The 17,015-nt window shown below is 36.9% G+C and overlaps 2 protein-coding genes across 3 annotated transcripts; both read right to left on the minus strand.

Annotated features, from left to right (window-relative positions):
• Positions 1-1,261: 1,261 nt before the first annotated feature.
• On the minus strand, positions 1,262-3,753 carry LOC103928459. The gene is made up of 3 exons (XM_009337502.3): positions 3,437-3,753; positions 3,127-3,193; positions 1,262-2,379 (listed from the first exon to the last, which is right to left on the minus strand). The coding sequence occupies exons 1-3, from the start codon at positions 3,497-3,499 to the stop codon at positions 1,559-1,561; spliced, it is 951 nt and encodes a 316-aa protein (XP_009335777.2). The 5' UTR covers positions 3,500-3,753; the 3' UTR covers positions 1,262-1,558.
• A 1,296-nt stretch (positions 3,754-5,049) lies between these two features.
• On the minus strand, positions 5,050-13,787 carry LOC125474342 (paired amphipathic helix protein Sin3-like 2). Of its 2 annotated transcripts, XM_048577897.1 has the most exons (24): positions 13,475-13,786; positions 13,301-13,376; positions 12,363-12,569; positions 12,090-12,270; positions 11,909-12,007; positions 11,613-11,786; positions 11,230-11,524; positions 10,499-10,635; positions 10,227-10,302; positions 10,113-10,142; positions 9,715-9,914; positions 9,478-9,632; positions 9,161-9,288; positions 8,797-9,051; positions 8,023-8,694; positions 7,814-7,905; positions 7,082-7,702; positions 6,897-6,997; positions 6,656-6,794; positions 6,409-6,561; positions 6,144-6,307; positions 5,753-5,864; positions 5,410-5,581; positions 5,050-5,309 (listed from the first exon to the last, which is right to left on the minus strand). In XM_048577897.1, exons 2-23 carry the CDS (start codon positions 13,372-13,374, stop codon positions 5,447-5,449), a joined length of 4,200 nt encoding a protein of 1,399 aa, XP_048433854.1. In that variant the 5' UTR covers positions 13,375-13,376; positions 13,475-13,786; the 3' UTR covers positions 5,050-5,309; positions 5,410-5,446. The 2 variants fall into 2 exon arrangements, with proteins under 2 accessions (XP_048433854.1, XP_048433855.1); XM_048577898.1 differs by lacking the exon at positions 5,050-5,309 and having other exon boundaries at positions 5,426-5,581; positions 5,740-5,864; positions 13,475-13,787.
• Positions 13,788-17,015: the final 3,228 nt, after the last annotated feature.

Raw genomic sequence — 17,015 nt, forward strand, 5'->3', positions numbered from 1 at the left:
ACATAGTATCCTTTTAAAATGGAAAAAGTAACAAAAAATCTCAAAAATGATATAAAATACTTGAAGTTAACAGTACTGGAATATCGCAATTTTCATCAAAAGGAAAATTTGGTGCAAAACCAAACGCATAAACGTTTTAAAATTCATACAATAGATCATACTTAGTGATATAAGATTTGATTGTTATTTTTTAAAGTTATAAGTTGATCGATGACGATGTTTCCCTTGTTACTATAATTTTTTCGAGAGTAAGTAGTCAAGTTTATATATACATTCTATAAAGTATCTAAGATGCCCTAGAAGATAAATGTGACTTGGGTTTACTGGTCACACAAGTTATCCGAGGTTTTCAAAATCTTAAAGCGACTTGGTGACTAAATTGAAGCAGGTTTGGAAGCCGACTAGTCAATGGCCATTATTTTCCCCTGGGAGAAGTAGATTTGACAACAAATTTGACCACCTTCGATTTTCCATCGCGTCAACACTTAACGGATAATATAACGAAAAGTCAAACAGAAATATGCAAATGACAGAAAAATTATACTTTTAAGTATAAGAGTGAGACACCGAAAAAAAAAAGTACAGAAAAGTACGATTTTTCAAAAACTTGAGAATAATAAAATTGGTATTTAAAAAAATAAAAGTTAACCAGCATGGCTTCCAAACGTTAAGAGTTCACGTGGACAGATGAGTCTTGTAGGAGAGGCGGCAACCACCTGGCTGGCTGTCGTCACCACAACGCCCTGGCTCCACAATTCCATCTGGCAGTTTCACATTAGACTTGAAGAATTCAAGCGAATTTAGACACAAAAATCGGAAATTCCAGAATGTAACCGTTGGATCCTTCTCTAACAATTCAACGGCTATACATTTCAAGGCATGCTATGAGTCGGTTCATACTAGACAAACACGACAATTTTATCTCGTACAAGAGTGAAACTTCAATGCGACAATAACAGTATCTCAAGATAATCGTACATGGTCCATGGCACTGCATGATTGGGTTGAGAATACCGCGATTGAGGCATCCCGGGTGCAGGGAAGATCTACTCCCAGTAAACTTGAAATGTGTTTAAAGTTGAGATGACAAGGACTAACCGGAATGAAGCGTCATTTAAGAGAGATCTCCCGGAAGCATGTCATTGTGTTATTGACTCGGAACGCCAGTGACATACCGCCAAGTGTAAGTCCAGAAAAAAGGACTTGAGAAAGAGAAGGTAAAATTGCAGAAAAAGTCTTTTGATTCAAGAAGCAAGACAAGTAAAAGAACGCGGATATACTCAAATTTCTTATTTGGAAAGTTTGTACCAACCCCAACTATTCACATAACTGCATCAGTTTCCTACACCAACATATCCTAAACATTATACAGGAATTGGACTCACCAAAGTTCCAATTCCGATACCAGGCCGCTTCCCACCTCTATCACTATACTCAAATTTTCGTTAACGATGCTGCAAGTTTGACAGACTTGACTCGGCGCAAACAGAGAGGCGATAAACAAAAAGTTCAAGATATAGAAACTCACTTTCTAGGATCTAGTACTCACACTGCAAGATCAAGCCACTCTAAAAGTTGTAGCTCCTCTGTTGATGCTCATTGCTCCATTTCCATGATCGTACTGCTTCCTGCAGCCTGGACAGCGCCCGTCTGCCTCTAGAATCCTTTTGTGGCAAAAGAGGCAAAGCCGAAAGCCGCATGAACATGGAACAAAGCTCGAGTCTGTGACATCTAAATCCTCATAGCATATAGGACATGAAGAAGGCTGGGGCACGATGTTTTGCCATGCCCATGCAATGGCTCCATGGCCACAATGCCAGTCTGATTGAACCACGAAACTATGCTGTTTTGGCACATTGGGCAGATTCTGAGGACGGGAAGCATCATCAGGTCTCCAAGCACAACGCGCCGTACGTGACCCAGGAACCATGTTTCTGTTCTCTGGATTCGATAATTCAACTCCAGGATTCTCGCTAGATGGTTCAAGGCCTGTGGGTTCAACTGTGATTTCAGCTTTGGAAGGAAAATCAATAATAGGGGTATGCTTGTTGTCCTCTGCATTTAAAGCATCGGCCACAGCCTCCCAGTCATCTAGACACCCATCATCAGCATCCTCCTTGCTGACATTTCCCGAACAATCACTTCCACTGCTCTCACTAAGATTCTTCATCGAATCATTACAATCCAAACTGCTTCCACTCGGACTGGTTGTCAGAGACTCCGAATCACTGTCATGGATGCTCGAACTGTCATTCTCTCCTCCGGTTGAACTCATTTCCAAATTGTCCAATGATCCATTTTGCCCTTTCTCTACTTGCCTAGATGGTGTAGGAGACCCACCCCTCCCATCCGAGTTCACTTTGTGCCCTTTATTCTTGACTGCATTGCACACGAAGTTTATTAGGATCAAATGTATATAAGAAAATTTTGATAACTACTAAAAATCTCTAACTTGTTCCACAAAAGCCGTTAATGTAAAATTTTGTTGTCTTTTGTGGGGGTGGGGAGAAGAAAAATCAGGTCATCAATGTCAGGGAAAACGTCAGGTGCCCCATCATAAGTCAGTTGTGCAAGACGCATATTAAAAAAAAAAAAAAAACAAAAACAATTCAGAAGCTAAGCCACTCTTCTGTCTTTCCTGAATCGATGTTATCAAAATTTCTAGAAAAAGCTCGGCGTCTTGATTTGGTTCATAGAACTACCTAAGGCATGAAAACGAATTTTCCCTATATCCATTGATCGAGTAATGACGACCAATGGCAGTGAACTCTTGACAAAGTAACCAGCTTTACTGCAAAATTCTAGGTAAGAACATGTATGACGCTTAGATAAAGGTCCTTTTTCTTTTTCTAAATTTTTAACGAACATCATTGTGCTCACCCGATGCCTAAGTCTACATTTCGCAAACACCAAGTTCTGCATCCAAATACAAACATTGTCCGATGCCCAAGTTTCGATTTTCATACCTCCACTAAGCATATTAGCTTCCATTGTTTTATTTGTTGGAGCATACTAGCTTCATTGGCAATCCAAAAAAGTAAATTTTTTTATGGTCTTAGTGAAAATTCATATTTCAAAAAAACAAAAAAAAAAAAAAGAAAATTTCGAGAGAGAAGGAAGCAATACCATGTGAAAGCCATTGCTCGCGGCGAACATCGAGCTTGCTCTGCTTCAATTTCGCCAACCTGTTCGTCTGAGAAAAACAACTACAATTAAGAACAAAGCTCACAATTCACAACATCACAAAAATTCAACTTCAATTCCGCCCAAAAACCAAAATTGAATTCGAATTTCACGAATGCACCAATAACCCTGGGCCGAAATTGAAACTTTTCATATTCGAATTTCCCTCCATTTCCAAGCACACGCAGACGTATGCACGAAAGAGAAAAGACAGAGAGCGGAGGAGAATGGATGACATAGCGAGCGAGCTTACCCTCTTCTTCTTGGCCAAGTCTTTGGTGACGACAGGAGAGCAGGATATTGAACCCGAACTCATTGAAATCGGAATGAAAATTCGATCCACAAAACCCTAGCTCTGAAAACCCCCCACGGGGAATGATTCAGAAATGGAAGAGAGAAATGAGAAGATAGAAACTGGGAAATATAGTGTGCGTGTGTGTGTGTGTGTGTGTGTGTGTGTGTATAGAAAGAGAGAGAGAGGGGGTGGATAGGGAGGGAGTGGATGTTACGAAATCTTCTGGCTCTCTTCTCTCTTTCTTTTATGAACTGATTTTTTCTTCCACGCCCACAGCCAAACACTACTTCTGCCTGCCGGTTTTACGTATTTATTCGATTCCGAAACTGCCCTCGAGATCCACCTTTATTTACTTGCGTACGCTTTTCATTTCCATTTTTAAAACATTCGTTGAAAAAAAAAAAAAAAAAAGCATTCATGTCAATGAGCTGAAAATAGAAAAGGGATAAAATGAAAATTACAATTTGGTTTTTTTTTTTATTTTTTATTTTAGGGATAAAAGGATTTAAACTACATAATTAGAAATCAAACTTGTTATTTAACGATTCAAACATGAGACCTCTCTATTTACACAAAAAGAGAAACATCAGCATTGTCCGATTAATTTAATATCTTATTAAGAGCACATCAATTATGTCGGAATTGGCTGCAATGCAATCACTGTCAGACGATTAAGATGATGTTTGTTTAAATATCAAAAATACGAGAAAATAACTAATTGTTGATATTTAAACGAGCCAAGGGCATTTCAGTAATTAACCGGTGCGGATTCTTGTTACTGCTGGCGGAGCTCAAGCCACAAGTGGCGCGAGCAGGTCGACATGCAGAAAGTGGATCCCCAAACGAGGAGTCCGTTACACTTCCACGTACGAGAACCACGTGACGGCCCATTATCCATTATCCATTATCTACGGTTACCGGATTCAACCAACTCCGGCCCACTTTTCACCGGAATTGGATCTGCTCCGGACCTTGGTATCCAGAGCCTAAAGATCAATTCATCTGGACTGTTAATTGATGTGTAAAAGAAATCAAAGCCGTTGATTTTGTGTGATGAGGCAGGAAAATAAGTTAATGAAACCATTGGATTGAATTTGTGCAGGCCAGATGAATTGATTTCTAGGCTCCGAATACTAAGACTAAGGTCTGGAGCGGATCCCATTCCCTCTCACGCTAATCCAGTTCTCTAGGCCCCGCCCCGTTCTAGCTTTGTTACCCAGATTCGGCTTTTACTTCTTCCTTTCTGGTCTTGAATCTTTCTTGAACTTTTTTCATCTATTTTCCGCGCGTAAAGAAAATGATTTCCGCACATTACTTTTCTCCTTCTTCCACACCCTGTTTATTTCCATCCCAATGTAACTGAATCCGAAAACAAAACAGGTGCGCATATATAGTTTCGGTGATAGCCAACTCAAAAATCTTTCGGTAAGAACAGCATATATAAAACCACAAATTTGAAGTAATGAATCTGTTCTATGAAACATAATCTTATGGTGGAAAAGAATACTGATGCAGTAATGCCTGCAAAATGCTGGTATGAAACCACAAATTTGTAGTTAAAAAGCTCGGGATTTGTTAAAACTCGCGTGCTTTTCTGCTATTTGATCAATTTGTTACACTTACACAGTGTGCTTATGGAAGTGGGGAAGAAAATATCCTATCTATGACAAAGATTAAGAACTTTAACTTAAATACCTTTCTACGAAATTATCATACACCAACCTTATATACACAACAATGGCTCGGAGGCCAATCTTCTGAACCAGACATGCTCTACGTGTCCAGGGCCGCCATCATCCTTCTCCAGTCTCAGAAATCGAGTAGATGACTCCTGTTCAAGAAAGCTTGGGTTACAGTCGTTCGCAGAACTTGTATGGCAGTGGAAGATACGAAAAAAGGGCATATGTTTTTGAAATGTTTATCATGTCTACCTTTAGCTTCCCAATGTCAAACGATTTTCCTTCTAAGCTATGATGAGATTGATAAGAATTTGTGGAACCGCTGTACTCTCGTCTGATCACAATATGGTGATCTGGCCTCAGATGTTCTCCTTTTCCTTCTCATACGGAAGAAGTAATCTTCTGTGTCAAGAACGTAAGAGATCTGCCACATGATACTCTGATGAATAAAACTCCGTGCACAAAAAATGCATAAGTGTGTGCGCGTGCGCACGTGTGGCTATTATTTCTCCAGCTTCCATCTGTGCTTATATTGTAAAGAAGGTAAAACTGATGGTGATGCTTAAGATAAGAAATACATACGAGGGCAAGATACCTTGGATGAATTGCAAGCTATCTTGCACTCCAAACCATTGACTAAGTGAACACCGTCCATGGCCTTGCAAAAGGCAGAGGATTCAGCTTGCCCTGCATATTTGCGCTTGTTTCTGCAAAACGGATTGAATCAGCAAGTTATCCATTAACTAACAAAAACACTAGAAATTTTTGGCTCATTCTATACCACAAGGTAACCTGAGTTGCTGCATATGACTAATTATTAACATATCATAACAATGTGAGTGGATTTACATACAATTTTTCCTGCCAAAAAACACAGGAAGAAGCTAAATCCATCGGATGGTACTGTATTTCAGTGTCTATCATGTTTCTTCAGAGAAGTATAGCAATTCTAGCACTTTTAACATTAATGAAGAGTGCATTATCACCTCTGAAGGGTAATCCCATGCGGCTCCTTTTTTCCAGGATAAACCGGCAGAAATTCGTTGTGCAGATAGGATGCAAAATTAGGTTCCATGGAAACTGCAAACACCTCAGGCTTTTCACTCACACTGTCCATCAGCTGGATGGACAGCCGGGAGGGTGAAGAGGACTGCACAAAGAAAATTAAAAATAAGTAAATCATAAAATAAGAAAGTATATTCAAAAGGGTAGGTTTTAGTCTAATACATGGGCAATTGTCAAAGAACTTACAAATTCCAATCTGTAAATATTCTCCTCATGAATGAGGACACGTGCATTTTCATGATAAACAGAATCAATCAACTTCCCAGTTTTCCGGGACTTTTCATATTCATATAATTGAAGCAGCTTATTGTCCGTCTCATCACTTGCAACAGTTTGAAGCTGCATAAATAACCACTAATCAGAACCTTGGCAGCAAAAAGCAAACACACATAATTTTTTTATTTATTAAGTACATAAGTTCCAGTGAGCAAACCTGTTTGACAAATTTATATATTAATTTGTCCAAGGTGAATAATATATATGACTGGTTTCCAATAATAGCTCGGCATTCATCCTCAAATTTTGCATTATCAACAGATCCATCAAGCAAATTGTATAGAGCACTCATAAATCTGCATGATAGATGAATAAATTATATGATTAAAATTGCTTTGAACAGTTGCCACAGTTCTAATCTATTAACTATATAAAAGAGAAGATGGCCTGAAAAATACCTGGCATACAGATCCGAAGAACTGCCATCCTTTGAAGTTCTCCATTTCATTTCTGCACCTGTGGAACTTGTTTTTGCAGATAAAATCCTTTCGTATAGAATCTGCAAATCAAATAAGTCAAGCTTATATCCAGTTGTAAATAAAAGACAAACTAACTTCCAAAAATGAAAGAAAATGTCTCTTACTTGATGAAGCCTACAAAGCACATAGAAATTATCATTCCCATAGAAAACGCGAGAGTCTTTCCTTTCTTCAAGTAAAGAACCTGGTACATGCTTCGCAAGAGGTTTCACAGACAAAAGAAAACGTTCTGACAATTGCAAAGACATTCCATCTCCTCCAACATGGTGCCCATCCACCATCCCTTCAGCCTCACCTTCACTCTCAGCCTTACCATCAATGTCATCCGGTTCAGCATCTTCATCATCGCCTTGCTCTTCTCTGGAACATTCATCACCAGCTGTCTCACTGCCAGAGACATCTTCACCAGCCTCGGAAACATTTTCACTATTTTCATCATCTGCATCTGCATCATTTTCTCCAGCTTCCTGACAACTAATGTCTTCCCCATTCCCAGACTGAAACGGTCTGCTTTCAACACTGCGGTTTGCCTTAGGCATAGCTTGCACCCCAGCATCTCCAGAGACAACAAAGTTATCCTCCCCAAAGTCAGCAATTGGTGATAATTCCCCCTCTTCCTTTTCAATTTTGGAGGGCCCAACAGACTCTTCATGACGACTGTTAACTTTAGTGCTTTCTGGAAACACTCCATTAGCAATTAAAGCAGGTTTTGCATTATCGACACCCTGAAGCACCAAACAGTAAATCAGTAGCATTGCCAAAACCGTAAGGTGAAATAAATAAATTAAAAACAAAAGCCATCACAGATGACGATATTCCAGGATCCAGACTCATACCTCTGACAATGGAACAGCATCAGCATTTCCTTTCTGTAAATGGTCATTGCCACTAATAGAAGCACCAGGCCTTGACGTGGTTGCAGCACACCCTTCAATTAAAAAAAATTCACAGTATTCGCATTATTATAACTCTGGAAAGTAAAATAAATTATAACATCAAATAAGATGCCATTACAATAAAAAAAATCAAATTCAGAAAAACAGACCTGATAACACTTCCAAGCTCGTTCTACCATGATTATTATCTGCTCCAATTGGATGTGATGGTTGACTGGACGGCCACGCACTGTCCATGCCGGTGACCAGATACCTTTTCTTATGGACATCCATATTCTTCTGGTCTTTTTCTAGTTGAATTTTCTCAGATATAGAATCTTTCCTACAGACAAGATCTGCATCACGACTTCCATCTTCTTTAGGTGAGTTATCCCTGTTAGCCAAACTTTCCACTTCTGCTAAAGCATTTTCTTCTTCATTACACACAGATTTGGGCTGCTTAAAATTCAATGTGGCAGAATCACCACCAGGACTTCCATCGCTTTCTCCTATGCTTGACGCAGTACAATTCTTAGCCCGATTCCTACTTTTGTCAACATCTTCATCATCCTCTGAATCATTGGGCCGAGAAGAAACACCCAGCATTGGCTCCAAAAAGGTAGTGTAAAGTCTCATAGCCTTATTTAATTGTTCTTTTGTTGAGAAAACCTCTTCACATGAATATTGGACAAGTTTATACAAGTCTTCATGTAAGCTGATATCTAAGTATTCAAACTCCATATGTGGAACTATAGATTGCCTGTTTCCAGCAGCAACGGCCAGAAGGATATCATCCTCTATCTGCTTTTTCTCTTTCAATTCCTTGATCTCGGCCACCAAAGCTGTAAATCAATAGGAGTCAGAATCAGCACGGAGGAACAGTTAGTAAAAACCCACAGAGAGAGAAGTGCTCAAGGAAACTAATCATCAAATTAAAAACTTACATTTGCTACTCAAGTTCTTTGAATCTTGTTGCTTGAAATAGAAGCTCCGGTGATCAAGTGATTTGTAATGATTTTTGGCATATATATCAGCCCAGACCTTGTTAAAATCGGATCTACACCTTGTCCATTCTTCTTGTTTCTGCTTCAGGCGAGTTAATACAACAGGCAAAGCCAGAGTTGGATTTTTCCGCAGTATGTCCACCACATCAAGACCATGGTCACCATATAAACGTTCAATGCACCTTAAGTTTAACGCTGCAATAAAATTAATCAAATGAAAAAGGTCAATGCAGTTAAAGGAGCTCAAATACCAGAATAGATACCTGACATTTAATTGCTTCTCAATCAATTAATAGATACCAACCAGTGAAGTGGTCTTCAATACGGATTGAAGTTTCCATGCTGATCTTATTTTCATTAATGCTGTTCAAGAGTTCCTCCGCTCGCTTAGCAGTTGAGCTCACCGACTCTAACAACATATCCAACTCAAACCTAAACTTTCCAAAATGAAAGCCAACATAAGTTTACAATAATGAACTAGCATGTACTGTAAAGGAAATGATATTACATCAATAGTGATCTACAGAACCTACTAGGACCTCTATCCATCCATACGATCATGCAAGCTCACTTCCATACCAAAAGTAAAAATGATATCAACAGCCTTGTACCAAACATTACCTATCATCCTCGCATCTGAACAGACTTTCTTCATACTGATTTCTGCGCATATGTTTAAAAGAGTAATCTTCACTTCCTGAAGTCACAGAGACCCAATGGTCATTCAAAACCTGAGCACCAAGTTCTGATCTCTGGCTTGCTGAAGGTATTGGATACTGCAAAGGGACAAGCAACAATAAGTTGAGCATCAGAATATGTTACATAGTCCTATATTAAGTACATAATGTTAACCCGTACGTCTTCGGGCAGAAGCCGATAGCTTGGAGTACAACGTTCACAGTTAGAGAGATCAAGCTCTTGAATAGATTTTGCCCAATACTTCTCCCTGTATCTTTCCTTTTCTTTGGCTCCCTCCATTTCACGCTTTGGCTCTTTATCTTTGTCCTCTACCTTCACCGGTCTAGAAAAAGGAACAGGACCATCACTACTCAGAGATTCTGCAGTCAACAAGTTACCAATCAGGATTCTCAAATTACAGAAGCAAGCAAAAATTCCAAAGAAATGAGATATCACATGATAGCTCAAATTATGCCATGCAGAAGAAGAATAATTATTCTTCCAAACGCAGATAGTACAGAAACAAATCACTTAGTGTCTTATGAAAAAACAGACCAATGGAGGACTAATATACATACTTCTACTCATAACACCAGCAAGGAACCCATCTGCAAGAATAAATCCCATCAGATACAATCTAAAAGAAAAAGAACCACAAGAAAGCAGCTCAAAATTGATGGCATTTAAGTTACCTATATTCTCACAACGCTCCAAAAAATCATTAAACTCCTCCATAAGATCTGAATACTTTCCCAATAAATCAGTCACCTAAGATGGGTAAAGTTTACTGGAAAAAGTCAAACTAGAGGCAATAGCATTTTTTAAGAAAGTTTATTGAATAGAAAGATAAATATGTGGTTATCATGAAGTGTCCTTCGTCCAGTTTCCCCTAGCTCAAAGAGAGAGCACAAAATGCTTGACTTTAGAAGTGTTGATTAACTGCTGAACATGGAGTAATACTTACCAAACCTTGCAGATCATTCCTTTTAATTATTCCGTTGCTATAAATGTTAAGCAACTTCAAAAATGCCTGGTAGTCATCTTGACTACACAACCTCTCCTTCACCTTCTCACAGAAAACGAATCCCTGGCTGTACATGCCTAACATAAAAATGAGAGACCATAAGTAACACTGACATAATAACACGAGAACTGAAACTATAGAACTTTAAAAAACAACAATTATGTTCCAAAGAATGATGAATGTAAGCAAAATAAGCTGCATCCATTTCCCAAGGATTTCAAAATCAAGTACTGTGATAAAAAAAATTCAGGTTTTCCTAATATTGAACAGGGAAACATTACAAGGCGCATTGTGGGTTAAAAGAATATTCAATTAACACATCTCTAATGGCAGACTTTCAGACCAACTACCAGAAATCACGTCTCTTTCTCCAGGTAGAATTTTACACTTATACTAAAACTAATCAAACGATGTGCATTTTTGTTAGTTCCATAACCTAAAATCGTATCAATGTTGACAAACCAACAATTTATTTCATAATTTTATGGCTGTGAAGACTAACATTTATGATGGCTATTATCATGAGAAACACACATATTGCCATTTCAAAACAAATTACAACTCCTTATTCCATCTATAAACCAGAGAATAAAACCACACTACCTAGATGCAACACATTTACGAAAGGACCATGAATGTATATAACTGAAACAGTTTCATCATAAACTCACTCTTTAAGGAGTCCTTGTCATCATAAGGAGCAAAGTTAGCAGTCAAACCAAAACCTTCAACCTTCCTGGTGGATTTTCTTTTGTCAGGAAAACGCTGCAATTTGTAGACACTGTTATCATTCTCTAATTCTCTATCATCATCATCCCGATTTCTTCTATCCCTATTCTCCTTTTCACTACGCTTTCTATGCTCCTTCTGAACTTTCACCGTTCCTTTGTCATCGTCTAGCTCAGGACAATCAACACTAAGATCACGATCAGCATGGGATGTCATGATCCTATCCCTCCTACGTTGCTGTGAAAAGAAGCCAGCCCCCCATTACAAATCACTAACTAAACAAGAAAATGTCAAAAACATAATAGAAAGAGAATTTTGTAATTACCTTCTCCATATGCATTGGCCGAAATGTGGGTGTAGCAGAGCTTCGCTCATTGAAACGTGGAAATGAATTGCGGCCATATTGAGCTTGATGTGCTGAAGCTGCTGCTGACGCATCTGGTAAAAATCTGGTGAACTCATCAAGCAAATCGGGATGCTCATCAAAAAGAGCGGCAACCTGTAAATTAATTTAAATTACTAAGAACATAGGGAGGAATATTTTCTCAGGTAAATAGAAATACCGTGTAACAGAAAACAATTCAACATCAAACGCCGAAAGTGAAAATTGTGTATACTTACCTCACTGTAAACCTCATTTATATCCTTGTGCTCCTTTCGATACATGTTCAATATGTCTAGGAATGATTTATAGACATGATCATCATTTTGGAAACGTTTCTGTAGGGGCATAAATCCATCAATCAAACAGAAAATAATAAATGTTTACACTTGCCATTAGAATAAAATTAAACATATTCACCTTTATCTTGTTTACAAAACTGATAGCTTCCTCAAACTCAACTGTCTTTTTTGGTGGAGTCTCATCTTCATCGAGGGTTATCTCATAACCCTTCGGCAAGAAGGTATTAAAGCCCAAAATTAAGTTGTTATGCCCTTTAAATAATTCCTTTACTCTTGCAATGACACCTGCTGTGTCAGTTCTGAAAAAGACAAAAACAGGAATCCAGTAGCTGAGGAATCAACTAGGAATGTATTACGATAGAAAAAAGAATGATACTGAGCACATTGATACCTTTGGGCCTTGAAATCTTTCATGACCTCAAGAAACGTATCGTATTTTTCTTTTTGGTCTAAAAACATGTCCTTCACCTCTTTGAGATAGGTTAGAGCGTCATTGGTGGTCAATTTCTGTGAAGCACCTCCTCCTCCTCCAATGGGCCCAGCTCCACCTACTCCAACGCCCCCTCCTACACCTCCTCCCCCCGGTATCTGGGATTGCCTATTGCCCCACATCCAAAAAATGATCATCAAACTCAACATATAACTATAAAATAAATACTGTCAAATTCATGAAACATCATAAACAAAAGAATAATTACTCAATACATACAACTCCTTCCTACTTCCCCTGATAGTTGTTTTCTAAATCTAGTCAGCTACAACAGAAAAAATAGAACATACTTCCAGAAAACAAAGATAATCATCATTCTCAGGTACTATTTCTGTCAACATTCTGTCTACTGCATTGATCTAAGCCCCAAACATAAAACTATATTAATATTCATCAGAAGATTTAATCTTCCTAAACATATCTGCTGAAAACAACATACCTAACAAAATTTTCAGAAAGCTCTTGACTTTACGTCTAAAAACCGAAATCATATCTGCTGAAAACAGCATACCTAACAGAATTTTCAGAAAGCTCTCGACTTTACCACTAAAACCCAAACTACTACTCAGTTCAACTCTAATAAACAACAAACCCTAAACAAATTGAACAAATTTCACGATAAAAAACGACCAATCCAATCCACTGCAGGTTAAAAAGTACGCAATTCGACAACACAACGATCAAATTACACCAATATTCACAAACAAGGGCAACAGAACCAAAATCGCGCACCGATACACTAACATGGGAAAAATTAAATCCTCACAAACCAAACAAACCAAACAAAACATAAAGCAAATCAAGCAATTGAAGAGTGATGAACAAATCATGGAACTTACGAGTCCCCGCGAGACGAACAGGGGGGCCGCTTCACTTGAGGACCGACGCACACATCATCTCTTACTCTCTTCATCCCTGCCAAAAAAACCAAAAATCGCAAATCAGAAAATTGAACACAAAAATAAAAAATAAAAAAAACAGCCATTTGCCGAAAGCAATCGTCGAAGACTTACTATTCTGCAACAGATCTTTGATCGCGCACAGAGGAAGAGAGAGAAAGAGAGAAATTTAGACCAAAAGAAAGGAGAGAGAATGGCTTTGGAGATATCTGTGATTGTCTTCTGCTTTCTGCTGCTTCTTGTGTTACGTTAGGAAGTGAATTTTGTGAGCGAAGAGACGAGAAGGGAGAGATTTTAGGTTTTGTAGTTTTTGAGGAGAAGAAAAAACGTGGAAATGGCAAGTAAAATAATCGGAGAGAAAGAGAGAAAAGAGAGAGAATTCGAAAATGCGAAGAGGAACAGAATGGCTTGCGTTTTTGGGGTTTTGTATTGAAATATAGCTCATCTCTCTCTTTTCTCTTCCCATCCGAGCCTCGGCCTCCACTTGCCAAAATTAAAAAAAAAAAAAAAACAACTGGCTTGTTCGGTAGTGCTTTTAAACTGGTGAGAACGTTTTTAATGAAAGTATTTTTAAAACTAATTTATGGTTAATTTGCAAGTGAATTGTGAAGTGTTTTTAGTAAGAATCACTTCCAAGTGCTTCTTGCATGTGCTTATTGCAAGAAACACGTCAAGTGATTTTATAACTTAAACTCATTTTTAGTCATTTAAAAATATTTCCAAACGAGTCATATATCTCTTCTTAAATAAATGAGTAATTCTAATGAGACAATCAATTTAAATCATATAACTTGATTTTGAATATTAAACTATTATTTAAATATTAAATATTAATTAACGTACTCAATTGTATCACGGTTTGCACTAAAAATTGATTTACTCTAAATAAAGTCACCGATTTCTTTATTTGTTTTTCCTGACCAAATTATGGGCCGGGTTTTGGACAATTTCAGCCCATGATTGTTATGTCATGAAAGTACATGTAAAGTATGTTTGGCCTACTTTTTTCCCATGTTTTTTTCAAAGAATGTTGCCCTTCTTTAGTACTCAAATTTTTGAAAAAAAAAAGAGGTTAGAATAATGCCACGCTCTTGGAACTATAGCCGAATCTGATATTGCTCTAAAGTTGTATTGACCTAGCTTTCCCACAAAAATGATGTTTGATGTGTCATTTTGTTCCACATCATTAAGTAACTTAAAATATTTCGTCAATACCACAAAACAACTATGTCATATTGACGAACTTAATGATTAGTAGTTTAAAGTGAGACATCAAAACATTGGTTAGTGGAGCGTAACTGTCATATTACAACATTGAATTTTATTGTAACTTAAGAAGCGGTTGCTATAATTATGGATTTTAAATTTGATTTAACCAAGTCTCTGGTTTAATTCAACATATTTACGTATTGGACTTTTGTATATATGACTAGAAATTGCTCTCGTTCTCTAGATAATGATGATGTGTCAAATTTTAAAATTATATGTATCATTGAAATTTAATACTACAATTTAATAATATTTTTTCTTACTTGTAAGTGAGACGTCATAAATTTAAATATCATGAATGAATTGACATTTTATCATTCATCATTTTAGTTTAAAACCCTAGACTCAAAAGCACGCCTACAATTTTGCTCAAAATGGCGAAAGGTGAGTTGGGCCGAAATGTGGTCCTGTCTCCAACTTCAAGCTTTTGTTCAATTTTTCCTTTGCATGTTGATTGTTTTGTTTGTTTTGTAGAGAGGCTGCCCCTTGTGACAGTTGGGATTCTTAAACCTGCAACCGCACAAGTTATTTGGATAGATTTTTCAGTATGTCGGGTACATAATTTTATAAATTAAGTATTATAATACAAGGGTTGAATACTTGAAAAATAAGTTTCAATCATCTGTATTAAAACACTTATTGTATTGAACGGTGTTTCCAGCGGCACATTAAAACATTTCTTAATTTTTTCACGTGGAGTTAGGCTTCAAAACTGCCAATCCACGCAAGTACACAAACTGGTGCCTTCCTCCTCGAAGCGGTAATGTGGTGGTACAATCAACTCCATGCACAAAAGTAAATATAAGATATGCAAAAAGGGAGCCAGAAAATAGTGACAAAGGAGAGAAAAGAAAAACAATGGCAAAGAGAGGAAGATTAAAATATAGTTTGATAACTTGGATCATTCCTAACATCTTTTAAAGCGTAGGGTCTACGAGGAGTAACTATAAAGAAAAGTATTAAGCTGATTTAGGTTAAGTCAGTTAGTAATGACAATGTGTGGATTTGATTACTCAAGTTTAAATTTCCTTCTAATGAACTAGAGTTGTTTATAATATATATCATCTTGTTAGACAAAAGAAATCATAACAGATCTGTGACACCATTTTTTTAATACATAACTTTTAACACAAGTTTTTGTAGTGCCTACTTAATAATGTACTTCAACGATCTGAACCTTCTGTCTTTTGGAACATTATTCATAGATCTTCGTCGCAATAAATTAGACAAATCCAAAGTCATTAACATTTATTTGTAGTGAAGAAAATAAACAATACAGTTCTACAAAGAAAATTCTTAATTCAATGGTCATATGGTTTCAAAATTGGATGATTTTTTTAAAGACAAGAACTTTGAGAGAATACCTAAAAGATAGACGTTCAAATCGTTAAAAGACGTTATGAGCTCCACAAAAACGTGTGTCAAAAATTATTAAAAAAAACTGGTGTCACGAATCCATCTCTAAATAAACTAAATCGCTTACTATCACTAAAAAAAATGGAAGATCTTTAATTAAAAATTTAGGGGAAGTGATATGAGTTTGAGTATAGTGAAAAAGTCGATTTTAGATTCAGTTGCTACAAAAGGCAAATAAAAAGAAAAGATGAGGACATTTTCTTAGATGAATATTACTAGTTATTTTTGTTTTATTTTAAGAGAATAAAATTTTAAGATAAAGGCTCATCCATAACTAGAAACTGGAAAAGGACTGTGGATAAGCTTATTTGTTCTCTTCTTCTCAACTTTTTCCTCGAGCATTCAACTTTGTTTGAAAAAAAGAAACTATTTGCTATAAGAGAAGTGAAGGGATTTGTTCTGTTAAAATTAATCGGTGCTAATGGATTTCACAGTTAAATTCAAAATGACCTGTTATGTAACGGGTTCATCCATTAATAATCCGATCTGTTAAACATTCACCCAAAATCAAATGCTTTGGAATAATGAATTGAGTCTAAAATGCCAGGTCTAGTGGGTGGAAAGGCTCCCTACTATCTTATGGTGATTCAAGTTTACCTAGTTCCAATAATAAAAAATCATAACAGAAACAAAAAAAAAAAGTCAAATTTTGAAAACTTCAAAATTTAATTTTATCATTTTTTATTTTTAGTTTTGCTTGAACTGAAAACTCAAAATAGTTACCAAACATGCTTTTTGTTTTGTTTTTTTATAAAACAAAAATGTAAAACCAAAATTGAAAATGAAATGGTTATCAAACAACCTTAGAAAAACATTATGAAAACTTTCAATGTCAATCAAGGATTTTTGGTTTTGTGTTTTTGACCACATTCAACTAAAAGCAAAAATTAGACAATTGGGTAAACAAGAAAATTAAGATTTACGAACACAAATGTTCCCGCGCTCCAACTGCGGGGGGACATCTTCTTCA

The sequence above is a fragment of a genome, unplaced genomic scaffold (assembly GCF_019419815.1).
Source record: "Pyrus x bretschneideri cultivar Hongxiangsu unplaced genomic scaffold, Pyrus_bretschneideri_v1 Contig12, whole genome shotgun sequence".
NCBI lineage: Eukaryota > Viridiplantae > Streptophyta > Magnoliopsida > Rosales > Rosaceae > Pyrus > Pyrus x bretschneideri.